Source organism: Chanos chanos, chromosome 14 (assembly GCF_902362185.1).
Source record: "Chanos chanos chromosome 14, fChaCha1.1, whole genome shotgun sequence".
Classification (NCBI taxonomy): Eukaryota; Metazoa; Chordata; class Actinopteri; order Gonorynchiformes; family Chanidae; genus Chanos; species Chanos chanos.
Genome location: NC_044508.1, coordinates 4,486,393 through 4,506,306, shown reverse-complemented (window position 1 = coordinate 4,506,306; position 19,914 = coordinate 4,486,393). Strand labels below are relative to the sequence as shown.

Genomic DNA, 19,914 nt, shown 5'->3' with positions numbered 1-19,914 from the left:
GCTTTTGACAAAGTGCAAAGTGGTTCATTCCCACATTAGCGTTGAACCACGACCGTGTCTGATTGAAGGTGAAAGGCTGTGACTTTATGCAGATACTGTCAGTAATACTTCTCTGCGTTAATCTTGATTTGAATGTACAAGGTATGAGCCCAAACAAATCAAATTGCTAATAATCTTTAGTTTAGTTGTTCGGAGGCTGGGTTTTTAGTTTGTTTGTTTTTTGTAGTCTTTATTGAGGTCCAGAATATATATATATATATATATATATAAATTTTAATTCAATGAAATCCTGCTCACTCTACAGACCCAACCGATGCCAGTCTTTAAAACTATTAGAATATGCATTCTCCATCCTTTACAAGCCAAACAGGTGTTAAGCGGATATAGATCATGTTTAAGTCAAGCATTCGCATTCATTCTAAGGCCGGCTGGTCAGTTGGACAGTCGCATAAATCAAACTCTGCTGCCATCTACCGGCTAAAACATATAATAGCATAGAACACGATCTTAAAAAGAAAGGGGGAAAAAACTCGTAAAATGTGTGCGTTAAAATGACAAAATGAACCAAACAGCTTAAAGCAGTTCTTTTAAAGCTAGTCACTTGTATCCACACTGACATCAGCCCGAACAGCTTTAAATTAGAGTGGCACTTTTTTTTTTAACAGTCCTTGTCCTTCAGTCGGATTAAGAGACAAAGCTTCAGTAATTTACTGTGCGGTTCCTATTTGTCCCCAGAGGGCCCTCAGACAGACAAGGAGCAACCTTCCCTCTCCACTCCCAGTCAGTCATCCAGTAAGGAAGGTCAACACGATCTGAATGTTCAGGGTGTGTCTGTGTGTGTGTGTGTCTCTGCCTAAAACATTTTTATTCTCTTCTCAATAGCTGTTTAAAATCTCCATGATGTCTTCTTTCACAGAACAAGGGGAATGCTGCTGGACCCCTGGCGCTCCAATACTCGTTTCCCAACAGTCAAAGCCACACTCTTTCAGATCCTCCCTGGTGCTCTGGATCAGCGACCCATCCGTGTCTGTGGGAGGCAGGACGCAGGTTTGTTATGTCAAGGCAGTCACAATGCAGGTAGCAAAATAAATAAATAAACAAATAAATGAAATAAACAAACAATCGAGAGTGCAAAAGACGGAGTGAGCGGAAAGAGAGAGATGAATGAAAAGATAATACATGTTGACAGAGGTAACGAAGGCTGCTATTTTTAGCCCGTCTGTCAACAGACAGCAAAAACAGAGAGATCGGTGATAACTGATCAGCTGAATTGTCTCTAACTCGGTGGCCTGTTAGCATGCAAAGGGTTTCCCAGGCTACTGATACACATTTTTCCTGCTTCCCTCCACAACATGCCCACCCACCACCTATAGTCTATCAAAAAAAAAAAGCTGTCAGTAGAAGTAAATGGTCAGGATATCATCATTATAAGAATTATTATAATATCAGACATTATAGGAATAATGCAGCAGAGTAAATAGCTGGTCTAAAATACTGAATCAGTGCCTTTCTCTTTAAGGTTGTTTTCAACGTTTAAATGAAGCAACTTTCTGTGACAGTCGTTGACGGTTCCACCGCTTGTGGTTCCATATCGAGAGAGAAAATTTCCTTTGCACTGCAGTCAGTCACAATGATGACAGCAATGTGAAAATTGCGGGATGAGCGAGATGAATTCAGATGGGGGTTTTTTTTCTGTGCGACTTGAATAAAAACAAAAAGCTTTTCTCTCCCTTGCTTTGGACAAAGCGACGTAATCAGGTGTATATTGAAACGACGACCGTTAAAGTGCGCTAGGGTTTCGCTCGGCTTCTCGCGAGTGACTCGGCGGCGGCGACGAGGCTCGACTCTCCTCCCGCCGTGGGGAATCGTTTTGAGGCTATATTTGGTAGATCTACAAACCTGATTAAAATTCAACATGTTTAAGAGCTTCAGGCATAAACAAAGAAAAGCAACCCGCGTATGACAGGTATACTGTCAGACTGTTAGCTTTGTCAAAGGGAAAAATGACAGGCAGAATATTTCTAAGCAATCCCTGCGTTACGTGCCGACTGTATTCGGAACCGTCTCAACACGTCTGGGTCTGTGATGTGTCGTTTCCGATGTCGGAAATTCATTTATACACCGAAAGGGGTTTCGCTTGGATTAGTTTTTGGCACGTATTAAGTCCATATGCAGAGGGACATGCTTCTGAGTTTCAGTCTTTAAAACGAACTCACCCGTCACTATTTCCCACTGCAAAAATATTAATTGTGATCATCTGGACATAACTGGTCTGATCAGAGTGCTATGAAACAGCACACACACACGGACAGAGATGAACAGATGACAGAGGACAGGGCTGGGCAATGGATTGTGGGAACAGAGCCTGAAAATGTCAGCTGTCAGTAGCAAATGGGGTCAGAGGGTTCTTTTGGACGCGTTAGTGTCTTTTGTCAGGAAAAGAGAAGAAAAGAGAAGAAAAAAGACGTGTTGTAGAAACAGAAGTGGAGAGAGCAGACACCTGGTCTGAGAAGAGTGATGGCACAGCCCCCTCCGCCAGCTCCTGTCAGTTTGCTATGGAGACCTCTGGCCAATGTCACTCTGCACAAGGTGTCCAGGGACGGATGGCCCACCCCCATCACATTTAAGTGGTGCTGGTTGATGTCAATCAACTCCTGTGATGGAAGAAATCCACCAGTGGTTACAGTTTGTGCTAAATATATAAGTTGAAGTAGAGAGAAACCGCTATTAAGATTAATCTCAGAAAAAGAGAGTCCAACACCACCACATAATCAAATCACCATTGTTTTTTGGGGTTTTTTTTTTGCTAAACAAACCAGAATTTTGTGCTAACAAAGAAGAGCGAATAAGCATTGAAAATCCAGTTGGACCGGATTTTTTCGTTAATTTTATAATGTGTGCGTTAATTACAGTGATTGCGCCATACCTCTAGAACACTGTAGTGCTTGGGAGACGATTCTCCAGCTTCCATTTTGGTCAGGGTGTCCTCACAGGTACGAGACACTGCATCCACCGACTCCAACACAGGGTTGATGATCGACGGAAACTGGGAAAAGAGAGAATACGTCAGACGATTAAAAAAAAAAAGAAGAAACAAAAAAGGCCATACAAAATATTTGAGACAGCAAACTACGAGTGTAAGTTTAAATGAATTTCTGGATGAAAATAAGAAAAAAAAAACCCAGACCCCGAATACCTCCATGCCCAGTTTCTAGGGCGAGGATAAAACAACAGTACAAATTAATTCAACTATTCTGAATCCCTGTAAAAAAAAAAAAAAACTCTACGTCCAACGCAGAATGTGGAGCTGTGGCCTACGTGTTACTTTTCTATTCACAAAGGAGAACCAAAGCTGATTCACATCCAAAGCTAATTCACATCCAAAGCTGATTCACATCCAAAGCTAATTCACATCCAAAGCTAATTCACATCCAAAGCTGATTCACATCCTGAGCTGATTCACATCCAGAGCTGATTCACATCCAGAGCTGATTCACATCCAAGGCTGATTCACATCCAAAGCTGATTCACATCCTGAGCTGATTCACATCCTGAGCTGATTCACATCCAAAGCTGATTCACATCCTGAGCTGATTCACATCCAAAGCTGATTCACATCCAAAGCTGATTCACATCCAAAGCTGATTCTGACTGCACATAAACAAATACTATGTTTTTGGGCCGTACTTTATGACTGTGGGATTGCTGAACATCTAATTCAGTGGATGATTACAACCTAGATATTTACATAACTGCCAGTGTCAAATTTAATAAAACCCTGTAAACATTTCGAGGTATCTGGCAGCAAAGTGAGAAGGACGCAGCGAGCCTTGCAGGAGTACCCACTTTGACTTGACAGCTTAATGTAAAAAAAAAAAGTAAAAAGGAAGAAAAGAAAAACAGCAAGTGGCAAAAATCTATGAAGATGCAGTGTAACTTCTGCATATAATCATTTCCATAAAAAAAAAACATTAAAAAAATAGACAGAAAGTTCAAGAGAGAGAAAGACAGACAGAGAGAGAAAGACACACACACACACACACACACAAAAGAAAACAAACACAGTGTTTTAGTGCCTGAAAGCCAAAGCGCCGTGGGGACGATCTCACTCAAGACTTGAAAAGAAAAAGCCCCAAAAAACCTTTTGCTCTTTCCGCCCGGATCATTACACAGCCAGACACGACCAATCTGGCTTTTGCCAGCGGTGAGTGTACCTGCCGGCGTTGTCACGGCAACGGCACACAGGGGCGCCGGCAGCGCGCCTCATTTGCCGAGGTTTTTTTTTTTTATGAAACCACTCAACATCGGTTCCCCCTGGAGTGCCTTCTCTCTCTCTCTCTCTCTCTCTTTTTTTTTTCCGCCGAGAACGCTGCGGCGATTACGCTAATTACAGGGCTGCGAGAGAAAACACAGGGGGAGACAGGAAGCCATTTAGTACCTTGTTAATTTTGTCCTTCACGCCAGCGACAAGCACCTTGGTGCTCCTCGGAACTTTGGTGTTTGTGAGAAGGATTCTCAACATGGGAACCCTGGAGAGAAAATGAAGCAAACACAACAGGAGCACACACATACACACACACACACACACACACACACACACACACACAGGCATAAATCGCTTCCTCTGTGTCATGAACTGAATTAAAATGCATTGACCCCAAAAAAGCTCATACGCTTGACTCAGAAACAAAGCAAAAAAAAAAAAAAAACTTGCAGAGCTGTCTAATGTTTGAGCATGACAGCTACACCAGGCTTTTTGAGGATTGCACCTGCAAAATCTTCTTCATAAAAAAATCAAGAAAATACACAAACAGTGCGAAATGAGGGGAATTCTGTGAAGGTAAGCTGACGCTTTTTCCAAATGCGTTTCATCTTTTTGTACCTGTTCAGCGGCGTTATCTTTCCGGCATGATATCTCAAAATCCCACCTGCACGAATCAATGACAAAACACAGCCTGTAATCATCCGATTCATTTTCGATGAACATAACAAAGAGAGACATTCTAGACAGACAGAAAGGCAGCGTGATAGATAGATAGATAGACAGACAGACAGATAAACAGACAGACAGACAGACAGATCGGTCGCTGGTGTTGAAGTGATGCCGGAGCAGGTCTGTCTTACCCCACGTGCCCACGGCATTGTCCACGCCAGAAGGGTTTCCGTGGATGATCCGTTCGCCTTGAAACGCCCATCTGTTGATCAGCTCCATCTCCTCCTCGCTCCATCTGGGCCACAAAGAGTGAAGAGGACCAGCAAAATGGAATAAGCAAAGACATCCCCAGTTCGCTGCACAGATACTTGAGCAGGTGGCCTTGTTCCAATACCCCTGCGCGCCTCCTCGTTCCCTTGACTATGTTTTAAGAAGACGGGACGATATATATATATAGCAGCGAGGGGTACCTGGCGGTGTCTTGCTGATGTGTGAGGGGAGAGGAGATGGTTCCCTGGGCAGAGAGCAGAGCTGTGGCCAGACACACGCAGAACGCAGCACTGGACCCCAAACCTGCCCCAGTGGGCAACTCCGACCACACAGACAGCGTCATACTGGGTAAAGACCTGTAGGCACAAAGAAACCAGTCTAAGAGACACCAACTAATGTTCAATCAAATCAGTCACTAAGGACTCAGTGAGTCAATGATCATACATATTTATATTTACATTGACATTAATATATGCAAATTAAATGTGTTCTCCAGGCTCCTTTTTTTAATTTAATTTAATTTAATTTGAATTTGTGAAGACTTTCCAAATATATTCAATACAATATTGATTGTGCATCTAAATCAGATGAAGTCCGATACCCATGGGGCCACTCCCTCCCTAAACACACACACACAAACACAAACACTCCACCAACACATCTGCAAAGCATTTCCCTTATTATTACTGGAGATATTCTTTGGGTTTAAAATTATTCAAATAATGTAATCTAATCCAGCAAATGCCCTCTGGATCTCTTCAGAGACACGGACTCATCTAACTCAATAGACCCATGAAAAGAAATCATCATTGTCCACTGTACTGTCCCTTTTGATTGACAGTGACGAATGGTCTAGATGTTGTCTTCGGGGGACAAACATCTCCAGACATGTCATAGCTGTGGTGTCATGCTGTGTTGAAGAGCCAAATTCTCATTCATCCTGCCCTGTCACAGTGAATCTGCCCTCCCTAACACATCCACAGCCAGGCTGGTATACACCCTGCCCTGTCACAGTGAATCTGCCCTCCCTAACACATCCACAGCCAGGCTGGTATACACTCTGCCCCGTCACAGTGAATCTACCCTCCCTAATACATCCACAGCCAGGCTGGTATACACCCTGCCCTGTCACAGTGAATCTGCCCTCCCTAACACATCCACAGCCAGGCCGGTACACACTCTGCCCCGTCACAGTGAATCTACCCTCCCTAACACATCCACAGCCAGGCCGGTACACACTCCACAAGGACAACCTGCGCTGCATTGATACAATGGAGCATTGCATCTGCATGTCACCAACTTATCGCCTCTACCTCACACAGCCTCTGTCTCCTCTACCTCACACAGCCTCTGTCTCCTCTACCTCACACAGCCTCTGTCTCCTCTACCTCACACAGCCTCTATCGCCTCTACCTCACACAGCCTCTATCGCCTCTACCTTACACAGCCTCTATCGCCTCTACCTCACACAGTCTCTATCGCCTCTACCTTACACAGCCTCTATCTTACACAGCCTCTAACTCCTCTACCTCACACAGCCTCTAACTCCTCTACCTCACACAGCCTCTATCGCCTCTACCTCACACAGCCTCTATCGCCTCTACCTTACACAGCCTCTATCGCCTCTACCTTACACAGCCTCTATCTCCTCTACCTCACACAGCCTCTATCGCCTCTACCTCACACAGCCTCTATCGCCTCTACCTCACACAGCCTCTATCGCCTCTATCTTACACAGCCTCTAACTCCTCTACCTCACACAGCCTCTATCGCCTCTACCTCACACAGCCTCTATCGCCTCTACCTCACACAGCCTCTATCGCCTCTACCTCACACAGCCTCTATTTCCTCTACCTCACACAGCCTCTATCGCCTCTACCTTACACAGCCTCCAAAATGAAATGTAACACAGCTGATTTGCGTTTGTGTGTGTATATATGTATTTGTACATCATCACACACCTCATAATTTTGATATTTGAAGTGTGGGCATATCTATCTCTCTGTCTCTCTCATATCTATCTATCTATCTATCTATCTATCTATCTATCTGTATATATACATACATATAAGATGTATAGATAGACCTATGTTCAAACTGTAGGGAGGAAAGAAAAAAGGTCTAGGGCAATCATGTGTATCATGGTATTTTATACATAACCATCAGTTGCTCAAACATATCATGAGATGAGAAAAGAGGAGATAAGTACTGCTGACAAAAACGATGGGAGTTATGCTTTTATCACACAGTTTAGTGCATTTCTACCCCATGAGAGCGGAGCTCAATGTGTATACAGCAAAGACAAAAGATACTGTGTCCCAAATACACATACAAACATTATAACTCCAAACATGCTGTATTAATCATTTACATTAACGTGAGTTTAATTTGTTTCTCTTACTCTGAATGAGCAAAGACCGAGAGGTAAATGTAAAGGAACGCGAGGACTGCCATGCCTCCCGTGTCTGTGGTCCCATCGGGAATACCGACAAAGTCTCGAAGTCGTTTGACGAGACTGGTGTCAAGTTCTGTCGTACTGCTGTAATTAACTGAAAAAGTGGAACAAAAGTCAAGTTAATTTTTTTAGTTTGAAAGTTTATCCCGAAAAATCTAAAAACATAAATCTAAAAAATAAAAACGAGAAATTAACGGAAGATTCTTATCTAACCTGTGGTGTCCGTGACTAAGCTCTGCAGTTCTGTTAGGTCCCAGGACAGGAATGTGTGAATGTTGGGCATATTAATGAAGACTTTCTCTCCAGAGGTAACCTGAAGCCGCAGGTAGGTCCGCAGGTTCAAACTCACGGCCAGAGCCACCTTACGGATGAACAGCAAAAACAAGGCCCCACTCGTACGCATTTATGTTTTACATTTATTAATTTAGCTGACATTCTTATCCAGACCAACTTGCAAACATGTAAGCAGACGTCTGCAGTCACACTATTCCAGGATTATAGCACAGAACTGCACAATGCAACGCATTAAATCAGATACTACCGTCATGAACAGCTATGAATAGTACTGAGTTCTCAGCGGTGAGTAAAGGATACGAGAAGTATAGTTTGAGTCCGTTATATATTTTAAAACGATACGTGAGCGTGCTAATATGTACGCAATGATGTCGACTGTTTGTTTGTACTGTGTCTGCTGTAATATAGTAGAACGTACTGTAGTATGCATCAGTTACCTACACCTCATGTTTCTCACCTTTATGTTCACAACTTTTTGTTTACTCAAGGTCTTTGGATTACTTATTTAATCATAGTAATTACACTGTATTGACAATGTACTGCCAAATTCCTACCTTGCCGTGGACTACCGCGTGCTCTCCGTGAAGTATAGCTTTCCCTGGAGCTGAAATAATGTATTCCTTGACTTGCATCTTGAATTTCCTGTCACATCAAAAAAGTAAAGCACTGTTTTGCCGGTAATATTAAAAAGGTTAGACTTTTTCAACTTTTTGCTGCTTTACTTGAGCATCAAATCTCAACAAGATCTTAAACCCACCCGCGATTTATAATTTATGGTACGGTTTAGAGTAAATCTCCCGATGACCTATCACTGATTGTGACCATTCAGTATTCCCGTAAAGATCGTACTTCCCAGTTACACCAAGTGGGAAAGTTTAAGCTGAACTTGATGTGGACATAAGAGAAAGAATAAATCTGTCGGGTCAGCCGAGGAAAACCATGACACCGATGCGCCGATGACAAAAGTTGTGCGAATTGTCAACAGACGGAAGGCCACGCAGCCGGTGGCCTTCAACCAATAGAAATTAAAGCCCATATGCACAGACCTCTCAGCATCCAATTAGAATGCAGCTCTGTGACTCGTGTCATTGGTCGTGTGATAGTGAGCGCCTCCTACTATCGTACGGATAGCGAAGAAGGACAGAAAAGAAGAATAGTAAACATTAGCTAATGCTAGTCGCCAAACGCGCTATTACGAAATCAGCTGTAATGGCCACAACGATTGTACATTCGACTCACTTGCGATGTCTCTTAAGAATAGGACCATGCTTAAGGACGCAGCGAATTGGGCGTATATGTCTGCAAACGAGAGGGTAATTTCCTTTGTCATCGCTGCGTAATGTCACATTAACAGACCCCTGATTTGATAAATATTAGTCCCAAGATTCCCAAGGTCTTAGCTGAAGAAGCTAACAAGGAGTTCTCTATGCAATGACAGTTAAGAAAACATGAGATTTCCTCCTCATATGCAGTGTTTTGTTTTTTGGGTAGATAATACATTTCAGATGTATATGATGTTTAAACTTATAAAACTGTTGCATTTTTTCTTTTTACCCCATATAGCTTTGCCACTGCGTCTGATGGAGAGAGCAAAGTACCCAAAATTTACACGAAGACAGGAGATAAAGGTTTTCCATTGAATTTGGCTATAACCATACCAGTTTCGTGTCTTTAAAAAAAAGACTAAATATATTTGCATGTTTTTGTAATCCATCTCCTCATCACCCGACAGGGTTTTCAAGCACATTCACAGGGGAGAGACGCCCAAAAGAAGACCACATCTTTGAGGCCCTTGGGTCCACAGATGAATTGTCGTCGGCGATTGGGTAAGGATGTTGCAGCATGTCGTCTGTCTTCGGTGTTGTTAAATGTTCAGTCTTGTTCACTGTGCAGTCGCCCTGACGTTAAATGAAGTTCATGTGTCGTGTCCCGTTCCGAAGGCTGGCGAGAGAGTTCTGCGCTGACCAAGGACACACGTTCATAGATCAATTAGACAAGGTCTGCAGCTCTTTTACATACCTCAGTGTTTGTTGCTTATTATTAAATAACGTTTTCTTAATGTTTTGTGTCTGGCATTAGAATAAGTGGGCATTTTCTTTCCGTACAGATCCAGTGTGTCCTACAAGATGTAGGTTCTAATGTTGCTACTCCCCGTTCATCAGCAAGAGACGCACACATTAGTAAGTGACACGACGTTTCCACAGATTTGCTTGGGTACGGTCGATTCTTTTTGTAAACTCATGATGTAGCAGAATCTCCAGGGACTTTTACTGCAAAAAGATTGTTCCTTATGCATTTTTCCCTGTAATTTTTTCACAGAGAAGACCAAGTTTAGCAGTCAGCCAGTGTCAGACCTGGAGTGTTGGATTGATGCATACACAGAGGAACTGCCTCCACTGACCAGCTTCATATTACCTGTAGGTGTTTTTTCAAAAATACGTTTGTAATGGGAGTGTGGTCACTAGGTATATTACATTCTGCAAAATTTGATCTACACAGAAAAATCACAGAAAACCAAAACCGTTCACTTAAACAAAATTACCGCATTGAATTTAATCTTGTGAAAATTAGTTGTACAGCGGTGGGCAGCCAGTGATATTAGGAGCACAGCACATAAGATGCTAGATCAGCACAGCACATGTCTAAAATGTTGTGTGTATGTCACAAAAATGTTAATGTAGATGAGTTAACGACCAGTTTAGTGATATTTCTCACTGGTTTTCTTCTCTCTCTCTCTCTCTCTCTGTGTTGTCCAGTCTGGTGGCAAAAGCGGCGCAGCCCTGCATGTGGCCAGAGCAATGTGCCGGCGGGCAGAGCGCGGGTTAGTGCAACTTTACCACCCTTGCCCACACCCGTCTCCCGTTATAAAGTCATTCCCGTTAATTATCTACTATAGTACCCACCTCCTGTTTTTGCATGACATGCACATATCTGGCAGATATGTGTGTGCGTGATGACTTAGTTAGCGTAGCAGAGGTGAGGCAGTGTCCTCAGTAAAACCCTGTTCCTGAGCTCGAAAAGAGCGCTCTCGTGAAAGACCTGGGGGTTTGAGCCTTTAGCTCACTTGCTAATTTATCTGCCTCCCAGCCCAGAGTCGGTTGCTTTGAGAGCCACTCGGGTGGGACCGGTTAAGTTAAGGCAAGACAGACATGAAAAGAACAGAATATATACAAAGGAAAGGGCATTTTCTGAAGAAGCTCTCAGAGACACAAACCAAAGCCAAGCAGTGACTGTCAGTGACGGCTAATTGGTCGGGACTGATGAGGCTCTGAGGCTCTCACTCGTCTCTGTCACGCTCAGGTTTTTGTTCCTCTTTTCCAGCGTCGCACCTATCGTGCGTTCGGGAGAAGCAGATCCCGACGTCGCCAGATATTTAAACAGGTATCTATATCATCATCATCATCATCATCATCAAAAACAAACAAACAAACTAACACACAAGATGTGTCGTTTCGAATGTCAGCGCTGCATCCATACCGTCTGTTGCCCGTTGCAGGCTGAGCGACTACCTGTTCACATTGGCAAGGTACACGGCCATGAAAGAGGGTAAAGAGGAGAAGATCTACAGAAGACCCGAGTGAGAACCAGAGGATGGAGAGCAAACCACAGATGAGGACCTTACCTGTCCCCCAGGATGGAACTTGCCATCCCAATGGAACTTCATGCAGGAGAGCACAACAGAGAGTGTTGTTTTCCTGTTTTTTTTTTGTCATATATTAAAGATTTTATTGTAATAAACTGAGTTTTTTGTCTTTAGTATCGGTGAGACATTTAGACACATCTATCAGCTGTCAGTGAGAAGTGTTAAGAGAATCTTTGGGGCTTTGATATCCACATAAAAAAAGTATTCTGGGTTTTAAAGGTGAAGAGGAAGTTTCATATTGCCAAATCCCTTTTCATCCTCATAAGGATACAAGCACTATATTGGTCTAGACATGAACTTTTATCATTTGTGATATTTTATGTATTGTCTGGCCTAAACAAGTACACAATCAGTGACTTTTACTGATGGTGATGATGTCACAACAAATTAACTGTGGCTCTTACATGTTTTACAAATAGCTCCTTCATAAAAAAACAAACAAACAAAAAAACCAAAATACACACAGTTTCTCAAACACAGATGAATAAGAAAATGGGGTATCGTTAATCAGTTTGGAAGGGCATCAACAGGTTAACAGTAAATCACCTGCGTATGAATTTTAAAAATGGCATTTTTTTCTCATTTCAAAGCAGTCCGGACTAAGAATACAATGTTTTATCTAATCAGGATTTATCTCGTGTATTTACCTCATGATAACTCAGAAATTATATATAACACATGTGAGCCTGTTAAAAACTTCATAAAGCAAAGCATGTCCAGGGCAAACGAAGAGCAACAGTAGCTGTGTAAAGAAGGTGCAGAGAAAATTTTTAACTGAAAGGGACTCTACTTGAGAACACCAACGCTAAGTATGGGAAGTTTGGCTTAAAAAAAGCATTCCACGGCATATCATTGGACAGCGTAAATTCTCTGAGAATGCCCCGATATTTGTGTTTTCCTCCAATGTCATGTATCTATAGCGAGTGCCAGTTACACCAGACTACCATGTACCATGTTGACACACTTGTGTGAGAAATACCCTTGGTAAGCACCCGTCTTTCTTGTACGCGTCACATGATTGTACACCAGCCGTGGCTCCTCTGGGTCAGCGAGCTGGCCAGCGTCATCAGATTCATGTTACGTTCCTCGTAGGGCGGATAGCGCAGGTAGGTCATGAACTCGATGCGTGTGCTTCGAAGCAGACACGACTTCTTGTGGGAGAAATTGTCGAAGCTGTAGCGGCCGTGATAGGAACCCATTCCACTGGAGCCTGTTGGATTCACAGAATTCACGAAATCGCAGAAGTTTTGGTGTAAGAACAGTGACTGATCCGGAAATGTTCGCCACATGAATGTTCAGTAGTGTGTTTTTGAGCCAATACTTGCGCAACAGATTCAGTAAATTCATACAGACAGTTTGAAACACATAAATAGTGTGTTAATATTGTGACATTACCCCTCAAAAACATATAAGACATCAAAGAAAAGCAGGAGTGTAGCTGCCATGAACAGTAATTACTGACAGTGAACATCTTCATGGCATAGTATAGCATACACTGAACTTCATAAGAAGAAATAACACATTTAACATGAGCTAACTGATTAACTGTGATACCATGTAGTGAACTGATATCTCAATCATGAAACTACTGCTGCAGAACAGTGACACCTAGTGGACTGTTAAAGATTGCATTATTTTGATAATTGTGATATGAGTTGGCTACAGTTAGCTACAGTTCCATTGACCTGATTTTTGGAATATGTCTCACCTACACCTCCAAAGGGCAACCCTGCCATCAGGCTCTGCAAGACACTGTCATTAGAGCAGAAGCTTCCACTGGAAGTCTCATTCATCACCTTGGAGACGACCTACAAAAGCAACAAACAAGAACAGAACAAAATGTGAAAATGGCCTTTTTTTGGCTACAGGTGTGTCTTCTTGCAGACCCTCTCAGTGGGCAAAAGATTTTGGACATGATTTTACCGGTGTTAAACTGTAAGTCTCCGGCATTACCAACAGAATATATAACAAAGCACCCCAGCGGCTATTCCATGTGCATTCACTTTGCTTGTCCGTCTGTCCTTGGTTACGAAACAAGAAGTTGTTTTATGAATGCCCTCTTGTGCAACTAAAGGAATTTTGCACTTAAAGACTTAAGACTTAAAACTCTGCTGAGCCCAACCTATACATATGGCCGTGTGTGTGTGTGTGTGTGTGTGTGCGTGTGTGTCTGCCAAAAAATGGTCGCAGTTCACCTTGCTGTTTCTGGAGTATGCATACACACAGAGGGGCTTTTCTCTGGCATTGATAAAGGCTATAGCCTCCTCGACGTCTTTAACGGTTAGGATGGGCAGAATCGGGCCAAACACATCCTGCTGCATGACTGGATCCGATTCTACCACGTCCATCAGAATCGTGGGCGCTACAAGTCAACATATGATACGAAAGGGGGAAAAAAATCGTATTTACATGCACTCAGTTACCCAGAAAAATTTAAGCTTTCGTTCTGGGACTTACCGATATATTTCTCTGCTTCGTTTATTTGACCCCCCACAACTACTTTGTCAGACCTCAGGAGCAGGTCCTTCGCCCGACTGAAACTCTCCTCTTTGACCAGACGCCCAAAGCTCCTGGACTCTCGTGGGTCCGGCCCAAAGAACTGATGTAGGACGCACTTCAGGGCCTGAAGGAGGCTTTCTTTGACGTCGGAGTGACACAGAACGTAATCGGGCGCCGTCGGGCTCTGCCCGGCGTTGTGGAAGCGCGCCCAGGCGATGCGACGGGCCGTGGTGTTAATGTCACATTGCTTGTCCACGTAGCAGGGGTTCTTACTGTTCAAGACCAGCGTTACTCGGGCGAGGGTCCGGGCAGCGGCCTGTGCCACTTTAATCCCGTCTTCTTTGCTGCCTATGGGGGCAGAGTCCACAAAATGACTCAAGTCTGCTTTATTCCATGCATGGATTTCATGTTGACTTTGGCCCAGATAGAAACAGGCTTTAAGCCGGGCGCAATCCTAAAAATATCAAGCAAAGCCTTACCGGAAAAGAAAACATGGTCAAATTTGAGGTCCACAATGTCAGGCACCTCGCTTGGCCCTGTCAGGACCACATGGTAGCACTCCTGTGGGAGTAAGGGCAGCAAACACAACACAGTAGAGGAATTCATTTACACACGCTCAGTGCTTTTACAGTGTACAAAGTCACATTCAGAGTGACATGGCAAGCAGGGCACCGCATGGTAGCACTGCAGTCTTTTCCACCGCCTCGAAAGCTACTGACGTGTCAAGTCTTACGTACGTTGTCCAGATATGCCGGTATGAGCCTGTGGAGAAGCTCTGTGGTATGGGGACAGGTCTCTGAAGGACTGATAATCACACAGTTACCTGAAATTCAAATAGAGTCATTGGCATGACAAGGCACTTAATCTGCATTCTAACACCTAGAAAACGACCCACTAAATACCCCCAAATTGCAATGTATTTACCTGCCGCGATAGCGCCCACTAGAGGTACCAGACAGAGTTGAACAGGGTACGTCCATGATCCAATAATCAATACAACCCCTAGAGGCTCACTCAGTATCATACAGTTATCCAGTGCCGTGGCCTACGAAAGTCAACAGACCACATTACTTGAAGTCTTGGCTGGTAGGTTGGTTGTAAGAGTCTTATCAACCAAGACCTTTTTGTGAAACTATGACTGTTCCAACAGCAGATCTGAGACAATGCCAAGAAAAGTTATTTAAAGTTTTCTTTTCTATTCCTAAATCCTCCGGATTAACGAGAAGGCATAATTAAGCAGTCAAAAAATGTGAAATTTATGCCAGTTTATAAATGGATCAGTCTCATAATTTAGGACAACCGGGACAACAGGGAGAGAGACTCAGGAATGTAAACAGTGGGGGAGGGGGGGGGGCAACACCATTATTCGACAGTCTGGCAAACCAAAGAGATAGGACGTGCCAAGAGTGGGCTGGCTAAACCAGTGAGGCTGAGAAAAACCAGTTTAAGTCTGCATTCTAATCTGCTTTGGCTGCCTTTACACAAAGAGGGGCTTTGTAGCTAAATGTCAGTACAGTGGTACTCCAGTGAGAAAATGAGTCATAAATAATCCAAACAAACCCATAATGCTCGAGGTGCATTCAATAGAAATGCCTTTGAAATGTTTTTGTTTGTTTCTCTCTCTCTCTCTCTCTCTCTCCCAGGTTTTTCGAATGGACCCTTACTAGGTTGCGTTCCAAATGCTGCGGTTCCATCCACTTCTTAAGGTGACTAATGGCATAAAGAGCCTCGTTCTTCACCATCATAAGCTCAGACGTCACGGTCTCAAAACGGGGCTGCAGAGACGTAGGAGAGAAAGAAAGAATGAAGGAAAGAAAGATTAATGGATGCATGGATAAGTCAGTGAATGGACAGACAGACGGACAGACGGACAGACAGACAGACAGATAGATAGATAGATAGATAGATAGATAGATAGATAGATAGATAGATAGATAGATAGATAGATAGACAGATACATAGATATTGTACATCCCTTAAAAAAATTAAACATCACAGTTGATAATTCATAGTGGAACAGCCAACTTCAAAAATACAAGCAGTGTCCTTTCAGAAGACTCCTAAGAAACTAGAGTGTCTCTGAAAAGCTCCTCTACCTTCAGCATGCACCAAAACGCATCACTCCAAGGTGTGCGTGTTCTTACCTTATGAATGTCTCTCCCGAGAGCATCCACAAAGTCACACTCATGCTCCACCAGCATGCGGACCAGGGCTTCCAGCTGACCCAGTCTGAAGCTGTCCTGTGCCGTGCGTCCTGCCTGGAAGGCAGCTCTGGACCTGTTCAGCAGCTCTACAGTTTTCAGACACAGTTCCCCGTGCCTGTTCCTGAAAATACAACCAACAGCATTCAAACAGCCCTGGTCACACTGGAACATCCCTATGTAGATCCCTATCTACAGACCCACTTGTGAGAAACCTGGCTTGATGGCTACGTCACACTGATGAATTCTGTCAGAGACCCTGAGTGTGTCGAATCGGATACCTCCTGCAAGTTAGACGCCCGTTCATCTGACACGCGTGGCATGCCTTTCTTTTCCTCCCCCGATTCATGTTCCCAGGACAACGCAAGTCCATTTATAATACAGAAATGTCTTAAGCTGGTTTGTATATTTACAAGCCCATGGAGAAGTTAATTCCAATTACTGGAAAAAGCACAAGGCCCTCCTTCCCAATAATAACAACCAATCAGAAATTGTGACAGATGACAAGAAACGCTCAAATAAAACAAGTCATACTATTTGAGAACTGCATTTTAAGTGAACAAATAATGGTTTCTTATTTGTCCTGTGCACATTTTGAACAAAAAGTTTATAGGTTTTGTTATGTCTTCCCGAAGTGATAATATCTGTTGTAGGCAGGGTGAGTGTTTTTTTCTTTTGTTTTTTTTTGTTTTCTTTGTTTTGTTCTTTTTTTTTTTTTACGTGTTTTCAGACACAATATACGATTCAATAAAATTCACTTCAATAAATTAACAATGTGAGATACTCCTGACTGACCCTCACATTATAATCCCCATTTTCCTCATTACCTGATTTTCTAAAAAAAACCCATTTTCTTTTCTCCCCATCACCTCCTGTAAAGTGAATCTGGTGCAAACTAAAGGATCTCCACGGCTGCTCTTACCTCCTCAGGGCTTTGAACCACCTGTTCGGAGAGTGATTTGGCGGCGAGCTCATGACTCCTGAGTTTCGGCGACCCTCTGATTGGGCAGTCGGTACCATCAGACGTCCTTATGAGCAGCTCACAGGAACTACCTCCGCTGGCAGAGCGTCAAGTGAGAGGAACGACCGAAATAGTGAGAAGTTTGTTTGGGGATCAGCGTAAAGAGGAGGGGGCAAAACGCCGGCCACCCTTGGAATGTTACGTAACAGATTTACCTTGACTACTCGCATGCACCCGCAATCATGTGACTTGGGTTGGTTTTTTTTTTGTTTTGTTTTTTTTTTTTGCTATATGTCCTTCAGGGACATGATTTCACAGCACTTGTCAAAGCATGGTGTCCATTAGCAAAGGGTAAGTTCACAGCATGGAAAACCAGTGAAAAACATAGAGGGTATTCATGGGACAGCATGCAGTTATGTCCTGTACACAAATATTTGAACTGCAGCAAATATTTTTGTTTTTTTTTTACATGGAAACCATTGCAGTTGAGAGCACAGATGGTTCTCAGATCTGTGTCTTGAGGTAATGATCATGAACTACCAACAGACTAATTCAACCTCTGTCTCTTGTCCAGCTGTTGCTAGGACAATGGCCAAGTATGACCTAGGGGTATTGGCCCCATTCCAACTCTTTCATAATTTTCCACTTCTTTGAGGACTTTGTGTACTATTGTTATAACAGGAGTGAATGAATCAAAGGATAACCACAAAGGGTTAACTTTTTAATGCTGCGTGGAGTTCCACATGTACTGCTTTCACTTATCAGGTCTTCTTAGGTTTCAGAATGAGAGAGAGAGGGAGAGAGAGGGAGAGCCAGGTCACGGAGAAAGGGGGGAAAAAAAACCTCTGGAGTATTGGAAAAGGATCAGTTCTACAAACATGTAATCTTAATCTTAATCCATTGCCACACTATGACATCTTCCACAAACGACAATCAGCAGTGTTATAGTGAGCTCCTGTTAAATTAAGCTGGACCCAGATGAAGACTTTAAAAAAAGGATCCAGTTTAATCCTGCAGGAGCTGATTTACTGCTGCTGATTTTACTGTGTATACCATATTTATCTGAGAGTATGCAAATGTGAATGTGTTTCCTATTTTCAGTTATTAACGAAGCACAAATGGTTAAATCCCAATAAACAACAAAATTCATTTTTAGTATATCCCCATACTGGCAAAAAGACAAAACGATTCTCAAGATCTTTCAATACAATCTGGTAAGTAAATCAACAAAGAACCCCTTAAAATGTGCTGTTTTGTAAAGATTTTATCATATTCAAATGTTTACATGATTTATTGACATGACACTTATGTTTATACTTTACAGAGGAAATATTACTATTCACATGGACAACTTCTTCAGAGCGACCTAGAGTTCACTTAGTGCAACAAAAGTCCAAAGACACTTCTTCGAGCAGACAAACTGAGTCCACACTCACAGGAGGCCGCTGCACCTTTCCTTCCAGGCATTAGGGTTCAGAACTGAGTGCACAGTAGCTCATTATGACATCATAAAACTCTTGACGACCCAACTCATCTTACATACTGAAAACCTCTGAGTCTCAAGTTCTCACTGGTCAACTGTGAGAGGATTTTTGCATCTAATTTGAATCTTATTATGCCCACCAATCAGGCAGCTAAATACATCAGCCAGTTGTTTCCGATATAAAGGGGGGGGGGGGATGGGTGACTGGATACCACCAAGGAAAAGCCCTTGCTAACACATCATGAGACAACGCAACATCCATTAAAACAGAAATCTTTCCAGATCAAACATTTCTAATTTTTCAGTCTACCCATAGTTTAGATACAAAATGACAGAAGAAGTACATCAGTAACATTTTGTCCCTTCTTCGACAGTTAACTTCTGTGCTGGACGCCCCCTTCTTCACTTGTAATAATAGTTTTAAACGTTTTTTTTTTTTTTTAATAAATTTGAGAATACCACATTGTCCCCTCACAGGGCTCAGTTAGACCTCATAGATAGCAGTTCTTAGAAGGAAAACAATCTTTGTCAAAGTATCTTAAACAGATTGCCTTTCTCAACACACAACAACAATGTCGAAACAGAAAGATGTCTACAGGAGATGCATGGAGCAGGCACAGGAGAATTCTGCATCTACTGCCACTGAATGCTGTGGTTTTGCATATTAAATTAAAGTCTGAATGAAAACATGTGCTCTATTGCTGTTCTCCCGGCCTTTCAATACTATTTTTAAGTCTCTATCACCTTTTTTAAAAAAAAAACAAAAACAAAAACTATCACACATTAACCACTGACTTTTTAAAAAGAGTCTGTAAAAGTTTGTGTGGAGATTAAAGGAATTTTCTCACAGAAAAAAAAGAACAATGATTTAGAAAAAAAAAAAAACGTTGTATAGGCTTAAAGATAGTATAACTTTATAGGCTCTTGCTGCTCTATGTTGAGGGTTAATAGTTTTGAGAATGCAATACGATCACACGCTGAACTATCCAGTGACATCATGCTTAACCGAGGTAACGTTCCAACGCGCTACCCTTCAGCGAGACCCCTTCGTATTTTTTTTTTAATCATTTGAAGCCATTCAAGCGAACTTTTTTAAACACGTCCTTGCCCTTGCCGTTTCAAAGGTGTCTCTCTGAAGGAGCTCATGTAGAATCGTCTACCTCCGTTTTTATGGC

The 19,914-nt window shown here is 42.6% G+C and overlaps 3 protein-coding genes across 3 annotated transcripts; 1 reads left to right on the top strand and 2 right to left on the bottom strand.

The window, feature by feature from the left end:
• Positions 1–287: 287 nt before the first annotated feature.
• Positions 288–8,895, bottom strand: mvk (mevalonate kinase). The gene is made up of 11 exons (XM_030791029.1): positions 8,710–8,895; positions 8,507–8,594; positions 7,872–8,019; positions 7,605–7,752; positions 5,404–5,559; positions 5,125–5,228; positions 4,883–4,928; positions 4,439–4,529; positions 2,927–3,046; positions 2,501–2,654; positions 288–1,027 (listed from the first exon to the last, which is right to left on the bottom strand). Exons 2-11 carry the CDS (start codon positions 8,582–8,584, stop codon positions 876–878), a joined length of 1,197 nt encoding a protein of 398 aa, XP_030646889.1. The 5' UTR covers positions 8,585–8,594; positions 8,710–8,895; the 3' UTR covers positions 288–875.
• Positions 8,896–9,159: 264 nt separating this feature from the next.
• On the top strand, positions 9,160–11,652 carry mmab (metabolism of cobalamin associated B). Its single transcript, XM_030791031.1, has 9 exons — positions 9,160–9,265; positions 9,516–9,580; positions 9,685–9,778; positions 9,893–9,950; positions 10,060–10,132; positions 10,272–10,369; positions 10,709–10,773; positions 11,274–11,333; positions 11,449–11,652. Exons 1-9 carry the CDS (start codon positions 9,162–9,164, stop codon positions 11,531–11,533), a joined length of 702 nt encoding a protein of 233 aa, XP_030646891.1. The 5' UTR covers positions 9,160–9,161; the 3' UTR covers positions 11,534–11,652.
• A 953-nt stretch (positions 11,653–12,605) lies between these two features.
• On the bottom strand, positions 12,606–17,270 carry aldh3b4 (aldehyde dehydrogenase 3 family, member B4). The gene is made up of 10 exons (XM_030791028.1): positions 17,218–17,270; positions 16,239–16,419; positions 15,759–15,869; positions 15,019–15,139; positions 14,832–14,917; positions 14,574–14,655; positions 14,053–14,442; positions 13,791–13,957; positions 13,304–13,403; positions 12,606–12,805 (listed from the first exon to the last, which is right to left on the bottom strand). The coding sequence occupies exons 1-10, from the start codon at positions 17,268–17,270 to the stop codon at positions 12,606–12,608; spliced, it is 1,491 nt and encodes a 496-aa protein (XP_030646888.1).
• Positions 17,271–19,914: the final 2,644 nt, after the last annotated feature.